This window comes from Natator depressus, chromosome 1, assembly GCF_965152275.1.
Source record: "Natator depressus isolate rNatDep1 chromosome 1, rNatDep2.hap1, whole genome shotgun sequence".
In the NCBI taxonomy this organism is placed as follows: Eukaryota; Metazoa; Chordata; order Testudines; family Cheloniidae; genus Natator; species Natator depressus.
The window spans coordinates 187,961,026-187,982,319 of NC_134234.1; the positions used below are offsets into that span (position 1 = coordinate 187,961,026).

The 21,294-nt window shown below is 38.0% G+C and overlaps 1 protein-coding gene across 4 annotated transcripts in view; it reads right to left on the minus strand.

Annotated features, from left to right (window-relative positions):
* Window positions 1-21,294, minus strand: part of LOC141999275 (ephrin type-A receptor 3) — a 303,677-nt gene that overhangs the window by 58,874 nt on the left and 223,509 nt on the right. For 3 of the 4 annotated variants that reach the window (XM_074972542.1, XM_074972515.1, XM_074972533.1), the window contains exons 6-10: window positions 14,113-14,237; window positions 9,425-9,587; window positions 4,701-4,803; window positions 4,160-4,227; window positions 139-264 (exon numbers count right to left, since the gene is read on the minus strand). In XM_074972542.1, coding sequence (XP_074828643.1) covers window positions 139-264; window positions 4,160-4,227; window positions 4,701-4,803; window positions 9,425-9,587; window positions 14,113-14,237 — 585 coding nt within the window. The remainder of the gene's footprint in view (window positions 1-138; window positions 265-4,159; window positions 4,228-4,700; window positions 4,804-9,424; window positions 9,588-14,112; window positions 14,238-21,294) is intronic. The other variant, XM_074972523.1, reaches the window with a different exon arrangement.

Below are 21,294 nucleotides of genomic sequence, written 5' to 3' on the forward strand. Positions count from 1 at the left end.
CTACAGTTACACTTTGCCGATACCAGTCAGAATGTGTCCAGGTATAATCCATTAATGTAAATGGCCATAAAGATTTAGAGTAATATATTGAGGAAATCACCTCATGTCTTTTAATTTGACATTAATTATAGCTGTTACCTGCTCCGACAACTTTGTCAATCGATATACTGGTAGCGTCTAGTTCCTTGGCAAATTCATGGACAGCCTGATTGGGGTCCTCATATGTATGCGGATCTACATAAGTTCTGAGACCTGGAAATTTTACTGTTAAAAAAAAAAGAGAGAAAAAACATTACTTGGTGTTAATTACTCATACCTAGGAAACCAAATGAGAGAATAAACTGCAAGATATGAACCCAGCAAATCACTATAGCAATAAAAGGGCCCATTACTTCCTTAGATTGAACATGTGAAATGAGCTTCTTTTGCAGGTTTCTGAGATTTCAGGTATTAATAACATGGGCGTGAACTTGAAACTCAGAAACAAATACACCTTTTCATGTCATTAATGCATTTATTTGTATGTAGATACCATCAGGTTTGAAAGGATGCTTTTAAACTCACCTGTACTTGATAAACTTGGTGGCTTTTTGAATATTAAAGCTCAATATCATCAAGTTTTCTCTCTGTTTAGATGCTTCTTTACACTTACATTTTTGGGGGTAGCACCCAGAGGCAAGGCCTCAAATGCATATGATAATACTGCAGTGCAGCATGAAGAGTTCTTTAAAAAAAAGATTCTACAGAACACTAACTTCAAACCTTTTAGCTCTGAATATCCTCAGATTTCCAACTGGATGCATGCTAAAAGATGCAATGCATGAACAAAAGCTAAACACGGTGGAAATAATTAGCACTATATAAGGATAGTGGCAGATTGTTGTGATTATTTAGCTTTAGTGACAAATAATGCTCACACCAACATCATCATATCATTGCCTTCCGCAGTTTTCTGGTCTGTGGTTATCTGTTCATCCAGGGCGAGCAGTAGAATCAAATGAATGCTTGGGACTGTATGGCGTTTAGGGGCAAGTCACAAGTTGATCTCATTATTCCTTCCAGCAGTCAGGCGGGAGGGAGGGGAAACACATTCCAGATTCTCTCCCTCTCTCCCCCCGCCTCTGGCAATTATACTAGAGGAAAGCCATAGCCTTATTCTGCTTCCCCTGCCACTTAGTCATGGGCCGCTCCTGCTTGGGTCTGATAAATGAATACAGGGCCAGTTGTACAATTTAAGTAAGATGTTTCTTTAACAACAAGTAAAATAACCTACACACTCAGGAGTATTCTTTCCAAGTGTGGCCCCACAGATTGTGTTGAATATTGACCTGTGCTCCATTTAAAATGCACAGTGCATTGCAGTGGTTATGCAGAGAGAGGGGGAGAGGGAGAGGGAAACAGGGGTGGGGGAGGGAAAGAGACCTTTCCAACATCAGGTAGAATGTGGCATTATTTTAACATTAAGGCATTACAAATGTCGTCTTGCAAGGCTTATGAAACATCAATTTTAAGAAGATTTATTGGCCTCGGAACTGACAGAGAAATTACAAAAATGAGTTCCCGCGCTAATTGCCTCTAAAACAATGCAAACTAAGAGTCATACTCTGAACAGAAGGGCTGTGTGTGTATATACTATTAAATGCTGAATGTGTTTCCCTAAAGGGTTTGATGATTAAAGAATCATTCACAAGTAAAACAAAAAGTAATTGGCCGTATATTGCTGTTGGTAAAAAAATCTTGTAAATGCTCCTTTCCGTCCAGGTTGAATGTATGTTACAGGCTCCCTCATACCCCCAATAAAAATAACAGTTGAAAGCTTCTGCATGATGGGGGGTTTGGCTGCTGATTTTTAATGCTGACCCCAGAGGTTCCCAAGATCAGTCAATGGTGAGGCAAGGAGAATAATCCCTTCACACCAATAATTAAGGGCAGCCCGTATAGTAACTGGGTTCTGTCATGAAAAACAGATAATAAACACATGCACATGTGTTAAGCTGTGCTACTTTACAGCTCATTCTGGGCAAACATAATAATTTACATTTCCATTTTACCAGCATGAACTGCCCTAAGGGTAGCAAAAGGTAGAAAGGGCCTAGCTAAAGAGGGCAAGGGGAGAGGATCTGAATAGGTGATACATTTCTTGCCCTTTGAGGTACTATTATAGGATTTGTAATAAGGCTACAGGGAATAGTTCATGGCTGGAGCTTTTTTTTTTTTTTTTTTTAAGTAATTCAGAATTAACTGACTGAAATAGACCAGCTGCTGTATTTAAAATGCAGAAAGTTTATGACAGCCATGGAAGTTATTTTATCCTCTCGCAGTTAATACAAGAGAATTTTTGTTTCTTTGAGTAAGACTGTAAAATAGCAGAAAAAAATAAAGTTTCAACAGCCACATGCGCACACACAAAAACATCCTGACAGCTATAATATGTGTGTATAATCAGTTACTCCTTTTAGGATATTTCTCAGTAAATTTATCAAAACTCAGAATACGTGACCTATTGGATTCTCACCATATCCTCAGGATCAGCATGACACTACTCAGAACACAGTACATAGATAGACAAAGCCAAATTTAAAGCAGTATAATCCACAGGAATTTAAGTGCACTGACAAGTTTAAGAATAGTGATTGTGACATTCCATTGTGGGGGGGTAGGGAGAGCAAACCCTGACCTGTTATTTGTCCATGACACTTTTAGTTAATGGTGGCTTTTATTTTATAACCTAATTAAATTTGAGTGATGAAGCATTAATGTTATGGGACACATACAACTATATAGATTGTTTTAGCCTAGTTTGTTAGCTGTCAACATGCAGCACTAAACAATCTGATATCACAGCCTGTGTGTTCCAGGAAATGGGGCAGGAGGCAGAGACAGAAAGAGAGAGAGAGCGTGAGTGTGTGCGATTATTGGAGAAGAGATGGCTCCAGACAAAAAGTATAATATGAACTTCCAAGCATCAAAGGCCCCATTGTGACTGTAATTAGGAAGCAGTTCTGATTTCCAGGTAGTGCAAGGGAACTCTATTGTGGGAAAAGGTAATTTAATTTTTACTTGGGATACTACTACCTACTACACCAAACCACTGTCTTGCGAAGATGGTAATGTCACTGCTGTGCGTAAAAGGGTACATAAAGAGGAAAGCCATTCAGCCATAAACTAAAATAACCTTAAATGGCAATTTACTACACAATATAAATACAAGATACCATATTCTTTATAGTACTGTGCTGGGGCCTTCATTTGTAGATGAAGCTGTTTAAAAACAGACTATGCACTTATTCTCAGAATGGACTAAGTGCATGAGAAACTGAAACTGTTTATGAATAGTGGCTTCAAAAAAACACGTTCTTTTCTGCCAGAATCTTAAACACTTGAGCAATTAGCTTTAAGATGTTACAAGGGTGTCCAAAACAGGCCTAAGACCAGGCAAGATCTTGTATCCTTATAAATCGCTATTTGGTGATTGTAAAATAAGGCCCTGATCTAAAGACTATTGAGATAAGTGGAAAGACTCCCATTCTCTTCAATAGGCTTTGGATCAAGCCCTAAGAGAGCACAACTAAATGCTTCCCTCTTGTCAGCTGGCTTCCATGCATTAAGACATTACACAGAACATGTTCTTTAAGCACAGTGAAATTTGTCAATGACAGCACACTTAGTAGGCTTTCCTGTCTTCAGAAACTGCTCCAAAATCTCTTTCAATAAATTGAACCTAATTCAAATGGAAGTTTATTAGCAGACCAATTTTGTCAAGCAAACTGTTTTTGTTTTGTCAAGATAGGATTCACTGATTTTGTTTTTTGCTTAGGAAAAATGTTATTTAGATTTCACCAGTGGTTAATAATAAGGCAGTTGAAGCTATGCTTCGCATTTCAGTAATGCACAGCTTAATCGATGTAGTATTACGAATCATATGTATCATTTGAGAACAGCCAACACTATTTTGTTGATTACTAATCTGACCCTGGAGGAAAGAGGTTGAAACAAAGATTAATTAGTGGGGAGAACTCTTCTCCACAAAAGAAAAAAAAATCTCTCCTCCCAATTGCATTTCAGTTTATTAGTTTCCTTTTTATTTAATCTGAAAAACATCAGTTGTCTTTGGGATTCACTTAGTAAAACAGGAAATTATAAATCTTCAGTAACTTACAATGTCCGTTACCAAAATGCAGCCTCTTCTCATCAGCACCATGTTTAGATTTGTTATAGCCACAGAATCTACAAGCAACAGAGAAAAAAATGAAGACACATATACAAGTTTATATGCTAATTGCATATGGAAACAGAATAAAATGTTTTCCCTAAACAATTAAATGGCTGTTTGAAAGCTTAATGATATTTACATTCTCTGTACCCTACAGAGGCAAGCTATGTTCTCAGGGAATTCAAGGAAATTGACTAATGAGAGGATTTGTTGATTTTTGGCCCCTACAATTTAGTTCTACAATTGCCTAAGAATGTGTCTGTAGCATTTTTTAACAACTACTATATGATTGGTGCTGCTGTTGTTAGCAGGCTCATTACAGAGTATGCAACAGTGCTCTGAGCTGGTAGGCTGCACACGAGGGGAAGATGAAGTCCAACTATTTTAATGCCTGACAGCATTTGATTGACTGTGCTCATCAAGTCCCCATGGCAGATGATGGAAAATGGAAATAGGTGTAAATGTGTAAGACAGATGATGAACTAACCTCCCAATCAGGACGTACACCACGACTGTGAGGAGAATAATTGCTACTGCAGCTGAAATGGCAATCATTACAACCTGGCTATTTTCGCTGGAGATGGAGAATGCTGGAAAGTTAAAAAATAATGCAAATAAAATAAAACAAAATGGCATTAAACACATCACAACACACAAACCCTGGGCAGCTAATAAATTAGGTAACCACTGCTTTGTTCTGAACTTTGAAAACATCTTCCTGCCCTATTCTTAAGTAATTCTTCATTATATACAAACATATGGAGAGACAGGGAAAGTTTCCCCTCATTGCCTTGCCAGTTAGCAAAGGTTTTTGATGATAATAATTATTGTTGTTATTGTTATGGAAGCTGCCACTGCTAATATCTATTATTGTCATTCCCGAGGAAGGATGACATTTTTAGGGAAGAAATCCAAGCAAGTCAATATCTATCATTATTATTTACACTTCTATAAGATACTGTAGCTGAGGATCTCAAAGGGCTTTAGTGAGCTAAGCCCCATAATATCCTTGTGAGGCAAGGGATTATTATCCTAATTTTACATTTGGGAAGAAACCGGATGGGAAAAATGCCTCTTCAGAATTGGGGCAACAAGTTTGTGGGCTGTTGAGCAGAGGGAAATGGAGAGAAGGAGCTCCAAGATGGTAAGAATCTATAAATGAATTCAGGGAATTCAACTCACTATGAGGTTCAATGGGGAAGAACTCCTCAGTGATGGCTCAGTCTCCACATGGAAAGAAGTCACTATGCATTATGGGTATGACCTACCTCATGTTCCACAGATTAGAGACATACAACAGGGCTTGTGTGGCCTTGGTAGCCTAGTAATTGTGATCAAATTTTGGGAAGATTTCATATCTACCCATATAAAATGTACAGCTATTACGGTGATATATATTTATAGTTGTGGCCTGTCATCTTTTCTCCAAAGGTATTGGTCAGCTTCCTTCTATTTATCTTACAGTGGCATCTTCAAAGTGTATATATTTTAATCATGTTAAAAACAACCTAAAATGAACAGAAGTGATCTTTTCCCCCTTATCATTGCTACCATTAATGACTTTTTCTAGGTACTCCTGGTTTGTCAGTTATTCTAAAAGCTGAAAGTCACCACAATAATCATTTGAAACTAAGTGATTTTAAAACAAGGAGCTCAGTTATTTCCCAGAATAAGAGCTGGGTGAAAAAACAGCTCACATACCTCAAACATTCAAACATGTCAAGTGCAAGACCATTTGGCTTCTTGCTAAATTTCTGTGTTTATTTTTAGGACATTGTCGTCTCTGAACAGAATGCTTCTTAAACCTCAAACTCTCAATCCTTATTACAAGTCCATAAGTAAAATTTACCACTACAGTATCTGTGGTATAATCTTGTGTTATGCCTTTGGAATCCTCCCCCCACAACACACACCTCCAAATTCACAGGTATGGCAAATTAATCATGGCTGAACGCTGGATAGGATTATATTTAGAGAGCTGAAATTTTCCCCCCAAAATTTCATGCATACTGTAGCGGGGAAGTCTCTGGCCCAAATGTTCAAACCTGGAAGCCAAAGCGTAGGCACCTACATCCATATTTAGGCACCAAAATAAACAATCTAACTTTTAGAGATAGCGGGCACCTGCAGCTCCTAGTAGAGAAAATGTCAGCTTTAATATCTAGGGTGAACAAAGGCAGTGATAGAGCTAAAATTTGGATGGGTAGCTCTAACAAATGTCTTTTGAAAGTCACTATAAAACACAGAGAGAATAGAGGCCCCAGTTTAACAGAGCGCTCGAGCACATGCTTAACTTCTCTAGTGCCCCAACTACAAATAAAGGGCTCATACCTGCAAATGTTTACTTATTTCAGTAGTCCTTACATTAACTGTGCCAATGACTTCAGTCAGGATACTTACGTGAGTAAAAGTGTGCGGGATAAAACCCCACAAGAGAAGAGTTAATTCATTAAATTGGATTATGTTATTACATTATTGTAAAAACAATTTAATTTCTCTTGGAACTTCTTACACTGGATGTTTGTTTTATGCTCAGAGGGTGTAATTTGCCCCTGTGCACAGGACCAGTATAAGGTCTGTGCACTACTTTGCTCCCATGTATATGATGCATTGATTGGCCTGGAATAGGTACTCTGCACTCTGCAGGAAGGGTGACCATTCTGAAAACATTTTCATTCCGTTCACAGACTGAAATTTTATTTTGCAAAACTTTCAGCTGGATTTTTTTTAATAAGCTTTTTTTGGGGGGGGGGGGGGGTTAACTATTTGAAATCCATCATTTCTGAAAAAAATCCACCCCGTTAGTAAGCTGACTAGTCAAAACTCGCAAGGCAAAACACCCTGGAAAATGATCAGTGGAAAATGGCCATATTGCCTGAAAGGGCCACATAACAGATGACAAATGACAAACAAAAACTGACAATGGGGCTAAGGAAAACCAAGCTAAACTTTTCTTCTAAAGTTACTGTCAAAAAAAAAAAAAAGGAACAGTTTTTTTAAAAAAAGAAAAGAAAATCACTTGGCAAAAAGTTTCACGTTCAAATAAAGCCCATTTATTACTTTTCCCCTACACTTATCTCTAGCTGTGCAGATCAAAGTGTTTTTCCAAGCAAAAATGAAGGGGTATTCACAGTTCAATTTTCAAACATGGAAGAGTGCTACACTGAAATAGAGCATTCTAACTCCCCAAATAGGTAATTTTGCTCATGCAAAGAGTCTCATTGTGACTCACTGCAGACTATTCATGTGTGCAAAGGTAAACTGGTATTACTCACGTGACCAAAGTTATGCATGTGCATAAATGTTTGCTTGACTGGGGCCTAAGTATCTAAGGTCTCGATTCAGCATTGACTTCAATGGAATAACTTGTTTTTAATGTAAGATACATACTTAGTACTTTGCTGAATCAGCATCTAAACGTACATTTTGTGTGCCTACATACTGACCTAAGGCCAGGTCTACACTATAAACTTACATTGGTATAACTATGTTGTTCAGGGGTGTGAAAAATCCACCCCCTGAGTGAACCAGTGATACCAACCTAACCCCCCGTGTAGACAGCGCTATGTCGACGGGAGGGGTTCTCCCTTCAACATAGCTACTGACTCTCAGCCCTAATTTACACTACCAAGTGAGGTCGATGTAAGCTGCCTTACATCGACCTAACACTGCAATTGTCCACACGAAAATGTAGCTCCCACCAATGTAACTTGTCCACTGCACCGACTTAATTCCACCTGCATGAGAGTCACGGCGCTTAAGTCGATGCGGTTAGGTCAATGCAGTGTCAGTGCCTTTCAGAATCCATCCCACAATGCCCCCACTAAGAGTTAAATCAGTGCAAGTGCTCCTGGTGAGGACGTGCACCGCCAGCACAAGCAGCGTAATGTGGACATGCAAAAGCAATTTAATTACTGCAGTGGCTGTATGTTGCCTTAACTTAGATCAACTTAATTTTGCAGCATAGACTTTCCCTCCTGGAGGTGGATTAACTACACCAACAGGAGAAACTGTGCCATCGGCATAGTAGCACCACTGCAGCGTTTTAAGTGTAGACCAGCCCTTAGAATTGAAATGTAATATTTGGACAAGCTACTGACCCTCTATTTGAAAACTGGGCCCAAAGTTTCCTTAGAGGAGAAACATCAGGAAAGGTACACTGGACACCATAACTTTCAGTGTTTCTTTTAAAAACATCTCAAAGTCTTTAAAATTGCTCTTTCTAACTTCAGATAGGACCAGCTCTTTCAGTGCTAATGGAACAAATAAAATAATCACTCAACGTTGTACTTCTATGGTAGCTCCATCTAAAATACTCAAAGTGTTTCATAAAGGCTAATGATTAAGCCTCTGTTGTAACAACCAGGCAAGGTACAAACAAACTTCAACAGGACTTTATTTTTAAAGTGGAAACCTCTTTACCAAGCTGCTACTGCACCCTCGGTAACTCTCACTCAGCCTCCTCAACCCCGCCCCCTTCCTGTTTCCTGTCCTTTCAGACTCCCAACAGCCAGTGCTCCCAGTTCTAAACATCTAAACACCACAGCCTCATATTGCAACTGTCAGGCGGATAAGTATTGTCTCCACCTTATAAAAGAGAAAACTGAGTCACAGCATTAAATGACTTGCTTAAGGGTCACACAGAAATTTAGTGGCAGATATGGGAATAGAACCTTGATTGTCTAAATCCAGCCCTGGGATTTAAGTGAAACACCATCCTTCCTCTCCTGATTATACTAAATTCACCTCATGGCTACTTAAGGCAAGCAGCTATGCTCCGCGGTGATGAGGAGAATTATGCACTGATTTATGGGAATAGAGGAAAAATGAGACCCTCATTCTCTTGGAGCACAGACTTTTTACAGTTCGCAGAGTGAGGCAACAAGCTTGGAATATTGTGACATTACTGTTACCGTATCAGACTTCCTTTCTCAGCAGGAGCTGCCATCGAGCATAGGATCATATTAATTCTGGCAACAGGAATAAGATAGGACAGGGAATGGAAGAAAATATCACCTGTGCTATTTACAGTATACTCCTCACAGCATATTTCAATTTTAATGATAAACTATAAAATTATACAGTAATAGTGCCCAAAAAGACACATAATAAATAGTTACAAATCACATTTGCTAAACCAAACTAGGGAGGGAACGAAGCTAGCCATTATTGGGCAGGAAAACACTTAAAGTCATTTGAAATAATACATACAATCTGGACTGGTTTCAAACTCAAACTTGCGGCTGTTTGTTCCGTATCCAGCTGCTGTCCGGGCTCGGATTTGGAAGACGTAGGTGGTATCAGGTTTGAGGCCACTGATGGTAACGTTGGTGCCTCTCGCTCTCAGAATAGTATAACTTGTCTCTTGTTCCTGCTTTGGGGAAAGAAAACTGCTACATTAAAACACAACGTACTGCAAATCAATTAAAGCAACACCGTATTTACTACAATATTACCCGGATAGCATTGTCAGGTTTTTTCAGTACTAACAATTACGAACTAAGTAAACTTTGTGCAGCCATGCAATTTAAATCATCATGGATCTGCAGATGAGCAAGAATCTCAAATCATTAGGGATTCTTTTACCTCCTACTATATATTCTATTTATGAGACATTTTATTTAACATTTTGCTATCGCTTCGCCTATACTATTCACTTGTACTGTTACATGAAAATGACAATAAAAATGTTACTTAAAACCCATAAAACCTAGCAACTCCAACTGCACCAAATTAGAAGCCAATTTAAGCCCATTTAGAACCTTTAGTGCCTTGCAGCCCTATAGCTTTGGCTCAGCTTTTACTGCTATATGTTTTACAAGTCATTTTTTACCTTTATATCAATAAGAATACTACTAAGGAACTTTACCTTAGTTTTACACACAGGTTAATAGAACTATATGCCACTTAAATTCTGGGCCTGATCTTGCAGTCCTCTCTCATGCCAAAACACTCTAAAGGCAGTGGAGGCTTTGCCTGAGTGAAGTCTGGGCTGTAAGAATCAGAGAGGTAAGATGTATCCACTTTTTTTCCTCTTTGCCAAAGAATAATGTGTAATATCCATATCTAGCTATCTATATGTGTGTATATATACATTTGTGTGTATACATACACATATACACACAAAAAAAGCACTCTGTCAGAACCCCTCCCCCCCACTAATCTCTATATTAGTGTTTTATTTATTTATTTTTATGACAGAGTGTTTTTTACGTAAAAATAGACAACTTAGTGAGTTTGGGCACATTTTATACCTTGCAAAAAGTTAATTCTGCTAAGAAAATGACTCAGACCCACCTGTAACCATATAGTCCAATGATTTAAACACTTGCTGCTTTATACTGTTTGTAGTTCTAAGGCTGTGCTGTGCTAAAACAGTGTTTTTGGCTTCCTAAAAATGGCAGCTGGTTCCCACCTCAGGAAAAGCCTGGACAGAAGCCATACATATGGGAACCTGTGAGGAACTCAACTGCTTTCGATCACAGAGATTCATGTGAACTTCCTTTTTAGTTTGTTTCAAAAGTTGCTTTATTGCTTGGAAGACTTCAAACTCAAAGCAAAACTCTGCTGGGTTCACTGAGTTTTGCCAGCTGAACTGAATTTCAGGTGCGCGTTGAGAGTAGGCACACTCACCTAGCTTTGCATTTCCTGTAAAGTTCACAGAGCATTAACATGAGTTTGGAAGGTACTATATATACCCATGAAAGTACTAAATTGAGTACTGAAGTATCAATACTGAGCTTGGAAACTACCCTACATACTCTCAGGGCCAAGGCATATTTATTTTACTCACGTGAATACTTCTATTAACTAGGGTTGCCGTAGAGCATATTTACACGACTTTGTAAACCCAGGTCTGTGGGACCCGAGCTTGTGGTCTTGCCGTTTCCAAGCCTGTGCTTGAGCGTCCATACCACATTTGAAACCTGGTTTTACATTTGCTGGGCCCAGGTCTCAGAGTTGTACAAATGTCCATATTGCATTACGCAGACCTATCTCAGGTCTGCAGCTTGAGCTGCGTCCACACTGCAAAATGTCAGGGCTTGGACCCAAGTCACAGCGTGACATGGCCTCTGATCCACCCTCCAACCCCTACTTCCCTAGGACCTGAGTCAAACTGATTTGTGTGGACTGAAGGGGGCTTGGTTTCAAACGCGAGTGTGAGCCCAAGCTTAATGTGAAGTGTGGACACACCTTAAAGACTCAAATCCCAATTCACAAAAGTACTGAAGCATGAACCAAACATTAAGCATGTGAGTGATCTAATTGACATCAATAAGACTACTCACACAAAGTACCTTCCAGAATCAGGGTCTTAAACAGGACTCGTTGTGAGTGCAAATTGGACTAGATTTATCCCTGAAAAATTATCTACAAAAGCCTCTCTCATGGTCCACTTGCTTTCAGACTAAGAATGAGAAAGAAATCTGTAATTCATTTCATCTGGAACTTCTGCCCATCTTAACAAAATAAAGCTTTTAATTCAATGTTTAAATATACAGACAAAAAATCAAATACAATATGATATGTGTATATCTAGTTTGAATGGATAGTCAGTTTGATATGATTTTAGGTTATTTTTATGCAATGCAAACATATCCTTATGCATCTATGCACCTTAGAAGAGAACACATGGTCATGGCTGTAGCCATTAATACCACTCAATGTTACTCAGTAAATAAATGTTCAAAACTGTGATATGGTGGATATTATAGTATCTTAGTTTATGGTAAACTGCACATGATATATGTTTTATATGTCAATTTTTATGTTAATCGTAATCAAATCAGCATTACACCACACACAAGCCTTAGTTTATCTTCCATGTGGGAGGAAGTAGAACTTCAGAGATATTGCATTCTATTCAGCACAAGCAGCAAGAATATACAAAAAGAAAAGAGAGTCTTTGCCAGACAGAACTTCAACCAAACACTCAGTATGTTGATGAATTAAAAACTTGACCCGCAAAGTGTATTCTACATAACCATTTCCTCATAGTATACCTGATACCATCTTTAATGGTGAGAAAATCCTGCTGCTGTTAGTATTTCATGTGCAATGAAAATTGGGCAATTTTAATCTATATTTTATTGACGGTACTTCAGCTAAGTTTAACATTTATAGTGGCAACATTTGTGAGAGTGAAGGCTATGTTCTTTTTTCATATACATAGTCTTTATACTGTATTAGAAGGAATTCTTTATGTAACTGTTGTGGGTAGCACACATAAGGAACAAAGAAGTTGAAACCTCTCCAAAAGCAATATATAAGTGCAATAATATTTCCTCTTAATCTAGAATCTAAACTGTACACTAATATTAGAACACTTAGAAAATTCACATCGCATACCTGACCTAGCCCCAAAAACGAGGGAGCTGGAATTTGAATGCGACTTAAATCCGACTGTACATAGCTTGCTCTCTACCCTCAAGATCACAAACAGCTTTCTTTTTCTTTATCTTTTCTTTTTTAAAATTAATCTGCTGCACAAATGGCAATATCACTTTTGGGGGCACATCTATCTTAATCTAGTGAAACTGCTATTAAAACCTAGTTGCCATATATATCAATGGTACTTCTGGGTACATTCTCAAAACAGTTTGTGCAAGTCATTATGACCAGCCACTGTGTAACATATACATATGTTTATCCATGTGGAAAAAGTTGCAAATTTTCTCCCCAAATAATTTTAATAACCAGACAGTTGGTTTGGAAGATATCAATATATGCTCAGGTTCTATATATTTGTACATCAAAATAGGGCACCCTTAAGACCTAGAGTGGCAAACTTTTAATGAAAGTGAGTAGACATATTGACTCAGAAGATCTATTTGCATGAATGAGTAATTGTGAAAGTAAGGATTTGCAGGATTGGACCTTTAGGCCACAATTCAGCAAAGAATTTAAGCATGTGCTTAACATTAAGCACATGTATCTTTCCACTGACTACAATGGGACTACTCACATGTTTAAAGTCAAGCACATGCTTAAGTGTTTTGCGGAACTGGGGCTTTATTTTGTACTACTCCCGTAGCTGTGTTGGTTTTACAATGTCAATAATGGGGGAAAGTGGTAAAAATTCACTTGTGTAGGCAGCTTGCCAAAAGCGAAGTATTTGTAGAGACAAGGCCTTTGTTTAATTCACTTGAATTAAACTAATTCAGAATAAGGTATTCTTATTCTGGAATAAGAGTGACCACACGTGAAGTTAATCAGGAAGAGTTATTCAGATTTAAATCTACACCCTTCTTTATTCCAGATAAATTTGCATGTGTGGACAAGCCCTGAGACTTCATTATCTTTACAAAATATACGCGGTATCGACAAACCACTTAAAATATAATACTATTGTCAAAATAAAGCGAAGTATATTTAGTGGTGCACTTCCCTAGTTTTATTTCCTTCCTTTGCATGCATTCATTTATTCCCTAATTAGCAAAATTCAGTCATTCACAATGGGTCTATCAGTCTTTACAGTGCATTACTGGAGTGATGTAAATTGTAAACAAGACACTAAACAGAGAAATCTAATCCCTCTCAATTTGCTTTTGTGAAAATATTGTTTATGCTGCACTGAAACACCAGCTCATTAGTACATGCTTATTTGAAACATAATACATTTGAGTAAATACAACTGAGAAGAAAAAGGCTGCTTTACATTTCACCTGTTTTAATTTCTACACTAATTTTGGAGCATTCTGACATGAATTTGATGCACAACACTACTTACCAACTTTTTTCAGATTCTCAGCATATTCTCCCTATTATTATTAAATTGAACAGTGTCAATATTTAGTTGCTACTGAGAGTGAAGGAATGGGTGCATCCTCTGAGCTTTTGTGAAGGGAAGAAGAAATGATTTCATTACACACACCTCCCTTTCAATCCTTTCCTCCCACCTTTTCGTAGTACTTGACCTCGTAGTCCAAGATGATGCCGTTAGGCTGCTCGGGTTCTTGCCAAGACAGAGAGACACTATTTCGGGATGTCCGGTCTTTCCTAATTATTGTGATGGGGGACGGGGCTGTATGGAGAAGAAGGTAGGAGAGAGAGAAAAAGCAAATGGAGTTTATCACTGTTCTAATCCTTGGCAAGGAGGTATTGTTTCCATTTAAAAGACTCCTGAGTATAGGCCTGGCCCTGTATCAACACTCAGCAGCTGGATTATAGTCTTGGTACACATGTCTTGAAGCATACTGGCCTGAAGGAAAGTGAGCTGAGACTTTCTGTTACTGGTGGACTAGTGGCAAGACAGCAGATGTTTTCAATCTGCTACTATAATGTAAGCAATAAAATACATCTGATATATTAAAAAAAAACAAATAATGGTACTACCTATTTGTTATAATGTTGCAGCATTATTATTACCAGGCTCAGCAGTTCATTGATAACGTTTTCATATGCAAGGATACTACAGGACTGGAATACATTACATACAAGGAGTCTCATGGTATCCATAGTTAATAATAATCAGCAGCATATTGCAGAATACATCCTTTTTTATGAGAGTATTTGGTAAGGATTCCCCTGATGCAAATTGTTCCTACATACATTGCATTTCCTTTACAGTGTTCCTTTTAAAATAAAAAATCTAAAATGCAAAGTACATGTGATTTAACTTACACTGCCAGTAATTTTATTTCTGAGATACATTAATCACAAGTATGGATGACAAGCTATGGCATGCCACCCACTAACCCACCATCCAAAACCTGGAAGTACTAGAGGTCTGGCAGTAAAAATCCTGATCTCATGAGATTTCCAACATAAAGAATTTCAATTAAGCTTCAGACCACCATTTTTTGGAATCTTTTCCAAACCAGCACTGAAATCCTGGAATCTTGAAATCTAAGGCAAAGCTTCCATTTACTTCACTGGATCCATTCTTTCAAAGATTGGCCATCATCAGTTAGGAGAGGTAACTCAGCAACTATGATATTTTTGCTGTTGGTAGATTTGTTAGTTTCAGCTATTATCCATTCCCAAGTATTAGCATAGTGCTGTTATGTTTGGATTTCCAGTGCTGCAGGAGAATTTCTAAATGCCAGACAGATTGTTCTCATAAAAATTAAATAAATAAATACATAAATAAATCAAACCCACATTTCTAATCATACTTGATTTTGCTAAATTCTTTAAAGGACTGGAACGCTGAAAAAATATATCCACCTCAGACAAATGTATGTACTCTATATACTGTATTTTTATATTCAACCCCGTTCTTTGCAATATACTCCCTAACAACATTTGCATTTCAGAAATACTCTCTTTTCATTCAAATCTAAGTAAACCTTTATCTTGCAGTAGTTACGCTATTAATGAATCTAGAGTTCTGGGCGGGAGGGGGGTCTATCTTAATTTTACTTACATTGACCAGATCTACAAGCTCACTGTGCTTGTTAAAAAGCATTAAGTGAGGTATATAGGGTTGGTTTGTAATGTATATCCTTGAATAATTCCATCCTTTCATAAGTATAGGCCACTGCTAGAGGCAAAGTATCAGCCTCTTGGACTGTTGTAGTATAGCAAGTGCTATGTTAAGTCAACCCCTCCTGCTTGCTGCTTTTATGCCCTTGTAAGTCATTTTTATGGCCTTCTAATTCATGGTATTTGTCATTTTTGTATTTCAATAGCATATCCAACCCAGTACCCCATCTGTAATATTTCCCATTAACACTCACAAAAATATCAATAATTAATAAATGATTAACAGAAATGGCTTTTCTCTAATAAATTACATAAGATTTACTATAATGTTTTGTTGAGACAAACCTAAATAATCGTATGTACTTCAGTGCTGTGTTAAAGCTTTCTTATAACAGTGTGTTAGTTATTTTAAACTTATTTATACATCTCTATGGATGTTACAAGTTACACATCTCACACCAGTTTATTAGAAAAGCGTTTGCTATGCATTTATCAATAGCAATTTATAAGTATACAGCTCTCTATCCTATGGATCTGGAAGAACCTTAGAAACTGTATATACATAGCAGTTAACTGGTACAGGCACTGGTACTTGTGTGGAATAGATGGGAGGCGAAATTTTAATCACAGCAAAAATACAGTTCGACAAACTTCTTTGACAGGGTAACAGGCCTTGTGGATAAGGGGAAGGCAGTGGATGTGGTGTATCTTGACTTTAATAAGGTTTTTGATACTGTCTCGCATGACCTTCTCAAAAACAAACTAGGGAAATACAACCTAGATGGAGCTACTATAAGGTGGGTGCAAAACTGGTTAGAAAATCGTTCCCAGAGAGTAGTTATCAGTGGTTCACAGTCAAGCTGGAAGGGCATAACGAGTGGGGTCCCACAGGGATCAGTTCTGGGTCCAGTTCTGTTCAATATCTTCACCAATGATTTAGATAATGGCATAGAGAGTACACCTATAGAGTTTGCGGATGATACCAAGCTGGGAGGGGTTGTAAATGCTTTGGAGGATAGGATTACAATTCAAAATGTTCTGGACAAACTGGAGAAATGGCCTGAAATAAATAGGATGAAATTCAATAAGGACAAATGCAAAGTACTCCATTTAGGAAGGAACAATCAGTTGCACACATACAAAATGGGAAATGACTGCCTAGGAAGGAGTACTGCAGAAAGGGATCTGGAGGTCATAGTGGACCACAAGCTAAATATGAGTCAACAGTGTAACGCAGTTGCAAAAAAAGCAAACATCATTCTGGGATGTATCAGCAGGCGTGTTGTAAGCCAGACATGAGAAGTAATTCTTCCGCTCTACTCTGTGCTGATAAGGCCTCAACTGGAGTATTGTGTCCAGTTCTGGACACCACATTTCAGGAAAGATGTGGACAAATTGGAGAAAGTCCAGAGAAGAGCAACAAAAATGATTAAAGCTCTAGAAAACATGAAAAAATTGGGTTTGTTTAGTCTGGAGAAGAGAAGACTGAGAGGGGACATAACAGTTTTCAGTTACACAAAAGGTTGTTATAAGAAGGAGGGAGAAAAATTGTTCTTCTTAACCTCTGAAGATAGGACAAGCAATGGGCTTAAATTGCAGCAAGGGTGGTTTAGGTTGGACATTAGGAAAAACTTCCTAACTGTCAGAGTGGTTAAACCCTGGAATAAATTGCCTAGGGAAGTTGTGGAATCTCCATCACTGAGAATTTTAAAGAGCACATTGGGCAAACACCTGTCAGGGATGGTATCATAAATATAAAGGGAAGGGTAACCACCTTTCTGTCCACAGTGCTATAAAATCCCTCCTGGCCAGAGGCAAAACCCTTTCACCTGTAAAGGGTTAAGAAGCTAAGGTAACCTCGCTGGCACCTGACCAAAATGACCAATGAGGAGGCAAGATACTTTCAAAGCTGGAGGGGGTGGAACAAAGGGTCTGTCTGTCTGTGTGATGCTTTTGCCAGGAACAGATCAGGAATGCAGCTCAGAACTCCTGTAAAAAGTTAGTAAGTAATCTAGCTAGAAATGCATTAGATTTCTTTTGTTTAATGGCTGGTAAAATAGCTGTGCTGAATGGAATGTATATTCCTGTTTTTGTGTCTTTTTGTAACTTAAGGTTTTGCCTAGAGGGATTCTCTATGTTTTGAATCTGATTACCCTGTAAGGTATTTACCATCCTGATTTTTACAGAGGTGATTCTTTTACTTTTTCTTTAATTAAAGTCTTCTTTTAAGAACCTGATTGCTTTTTTATTGTTCTTAAGTTCCAAGGGTTTGGGTCTGTGTTCACCTGTACAAATTGGTGAGGATTTTTATCAAGCCTTCCCCAGGAAAGGGGGTGTAGGGCTTGGGGGGATATTTTGTGGGGAAGACGTCTCCAAGTGGGCTCTTTCCCTGTTCTTTGTTTAACACGCTTGGTGGTGGCAGCATAGGGTTCAAGGACAAGGCAAAGTTTGTACCTTGAGGAAATTTTTAACCTAAGCTGGTAAGAATAAGCTTAGGGGGTCTTTCATGCAGGTCCCCACATCTGTACCCTAGAGTTCAGAGTGGGGAAGGAACCTTGACAGATGGTCTAGATAATTTAGTCCTGCCTTGAGTGCAGGGGACTGGATTAGATGACCTCTTGAGGTCCCTTCCAGTTCTATGATTCTATGGATCTTTAATGTCCACACAAAGTACTGGTTTCATCTGAAACATTCAGTCTACAGCATATTACTTAACTACAGCTGGCTATCCCAGGATCTTGAACCTAACTTGCCAGGAAAATCAGGAATTTCAAACCTGATGTTTAAACTACTAAGCTGCCCCCTCTAAAAGGGTTGCAAATGTTATTTCGTTAAAAATATATATATTAACCTCCATCTCCTACGGAAACAGCTTATCTAGTTTGGGGAAGGATTGTTTGTTTTTAAAGGATAAACTAAATTCTCCATGTTTTGGGGCAGAGAGAAGTTTAAAGAATAATACAGAGCAATTTACTTTCTAAAGAAATGTTCTGTCCATTTTCCATATAATCTCAGAATGGGCCTTCCAGTCTGTTCTTGGAAAGAGGGGACAAGTTTAAACTTCTTAGGTCCTTATTCAGGCAGTCAAAGGTAATTGGCAGTATAAACTATTTTAAAAAAGAATGAGATCATCAGTCTTTAGGTCCTTCAAATAACTGTAAGAAGATAGAGCTTTAGGATTTCTCTCCAACCTGAACATTCTTAATAACTAGAATAACTTCAGACTGAAGAAAGATATGTCCTATCAGCAGGACCAGCAGAGAACTGCTTCAAATTAAAAAAAAAAATCAATTTCTTAATATGCCATTTGGATTTTACTTTCTTCAAATGCTGCCAAAAACATGCAGTGCTAGAATGTTTTGAATATACTTTGTCAATGGGGGCATTTTGGGCTGATGTAAACACAGACAATTTTATCGGTACAGTTTGCTAAAACAGGCATTTTGTGAACGGATTGTGTAAACATTCATTTAACACAACTCAAAGGTAATCTAAATGAAAATGTTTTACTTAGGAAAATGTATACAGATTTCAAGGAAAGACTGTTGGAAAAATGTTTAGGTTAAGACTTGTAATAAACTTCCACTGAAAACCATGTTAAGACTGCCACGGGCATCATTGGGTGTTGGATAAAGCCCCATATATCAGTGTTCTAATGTTTGTATTGATGGTGTGATGTATCTATTATCAACCTTAACTTTCTCACAATGTAGGTTTTTTTGTTTTTTGATAACAATCTTATTGCACATGTACATCATTAATGAGTACTGAAAGATTAATTTTCCTTCATGAGTAAGGAAGGATGTATATTTTCAATACACATGTGCAATGTATACATCCATAACATTATTTGTCTATATACTGTATGACTGGTTCTTGACCACTTTACGCAGTTAACATGCACAGACTCCCAACACTAGGGGAACTCAGACAAGATGCAAGTTTACTAGGGGAAATTTACTTTGTGCATTCAATATTGTTAGGTGGACTTTTGTAGCAACTGGGGACATGGATGTTGAAAAGGTAACAGATTGTATGGACTGCAGTGATCCAGGGAGCTTAAGCTCACAAGTGTAAAAACCTCTTCACTCATAACTGTTAAAAGTGCAAGCAAGTAACATGAAGGGTCTAGCAGAGAGGACAATAAAACTCTGCTGAAATTGATTTCCCAGAGAAACTGACCCCAACAGATCATTTTTTTTCCTCCAGTTTAATAGCAGCTGTATATAAATCTTCTTATTGACTTTTTTATTCCTTGGTTATTGTTTTCATATGTGACTGGTTTACAGATGTATATACTGTAAGTTAAATTTCCATGTCCTATGAGAGGGAAAGTTCAGAATTAACTCCGGGAAGCCATGTATATGCAACTGGTGAAATGTTTAAAGTCATCTTGTTTCTTGTTTAGTTCTGCTGGTCACAAATTACATTTTATTAAAAATCTCAAAGTTCTGTAGGATTTAGATCTAAAAAGGGTATGGGCCACTGTCTTCCAATGGTGATGCACCCGCTTATATCAGGGCTTAAGATGGTCCTGTATCTTTAAAGATAAAGCACTCCAAGTAAGTTCAGGTAGCATGGATGGAAAATTAGTGCTTTAGAGAGAATTTGTTCAGGAGTGGGTCTGAGGCATTGGGAGTGCACAAACTATTTAAGAATGTTCCCTGAACTATTCTAAAAAAGAGACTTTTTATTTATTGTGATCTGAAGACATTACCACCTAATCTTGACTTTATAGTCTGAATAAACCCCACCCCATTCCATATGGAGACTATGGCCCCTGTCTCTATAGGGAATCTCTATAGAGATTGACACGGAATGATATATTTTAAATATATTTAAGTTTTTACACTGAGGGTTTGGGTTGCTTGGGTAATGATATACTGAGTCTCCCTTCTCAGCGCCACTTGTTCACTTTCGTCCCAGATCTGTGGTGACAAAAAGACACCACCAACTGGCGACTGTTTTGCTGGTCTACGCAAAATGAGTTGGTGATCTTAGCCCAGTTCTCAGAGTACCAATATCCAAATAATAAAAAAAAGAAAACCCACCACCCATCACTGTCACCCTTGCTAGAAGTCCCACTGGAAAGTCCAAGGACTGAATGGACATGAAGTAAAAACTGCTTTTCCACATATACACCTCACACAATACAGAAGGCATGTTCATATCATAGAGCTATTTGAGGAAATGTGTGGTGCCAGTGCTATGTAGCTAAATAAAAGGCTTAAGTGTTTATCTCAGTCAAGCATCTTTCACAAACAATTAATTCTCTCTCTCTCAACAACAACAACAACAGAACAAAAACATTTTTTTTCCTTTCAACCAGACTTTACAGCAAGGAGAAACCAAGACGGGAATGGTTTTGTGACCGAGCTCTCACAGTTTTGGCTTTACCCAACATATCACTATCTACCAGCATTCTGTTTGTTGGACAGTCAAATGTAATGGCAGTGGAGACACATCTGCATGTCTCAATAATGTCTATTAAAGTTCTCTTTTTCTGAACCATTGTATTTCTCTTTAGATTTGTGACTTCCCCCCTCCCAAATCTCCTTCCCCTCACCCCCATCCCAGGTTGGTATCTAACAATGGTTTATTCTTTAACATTGCTTATAAAAAGCAGGAGTTGAAATATTTTTAATAGGGAACTT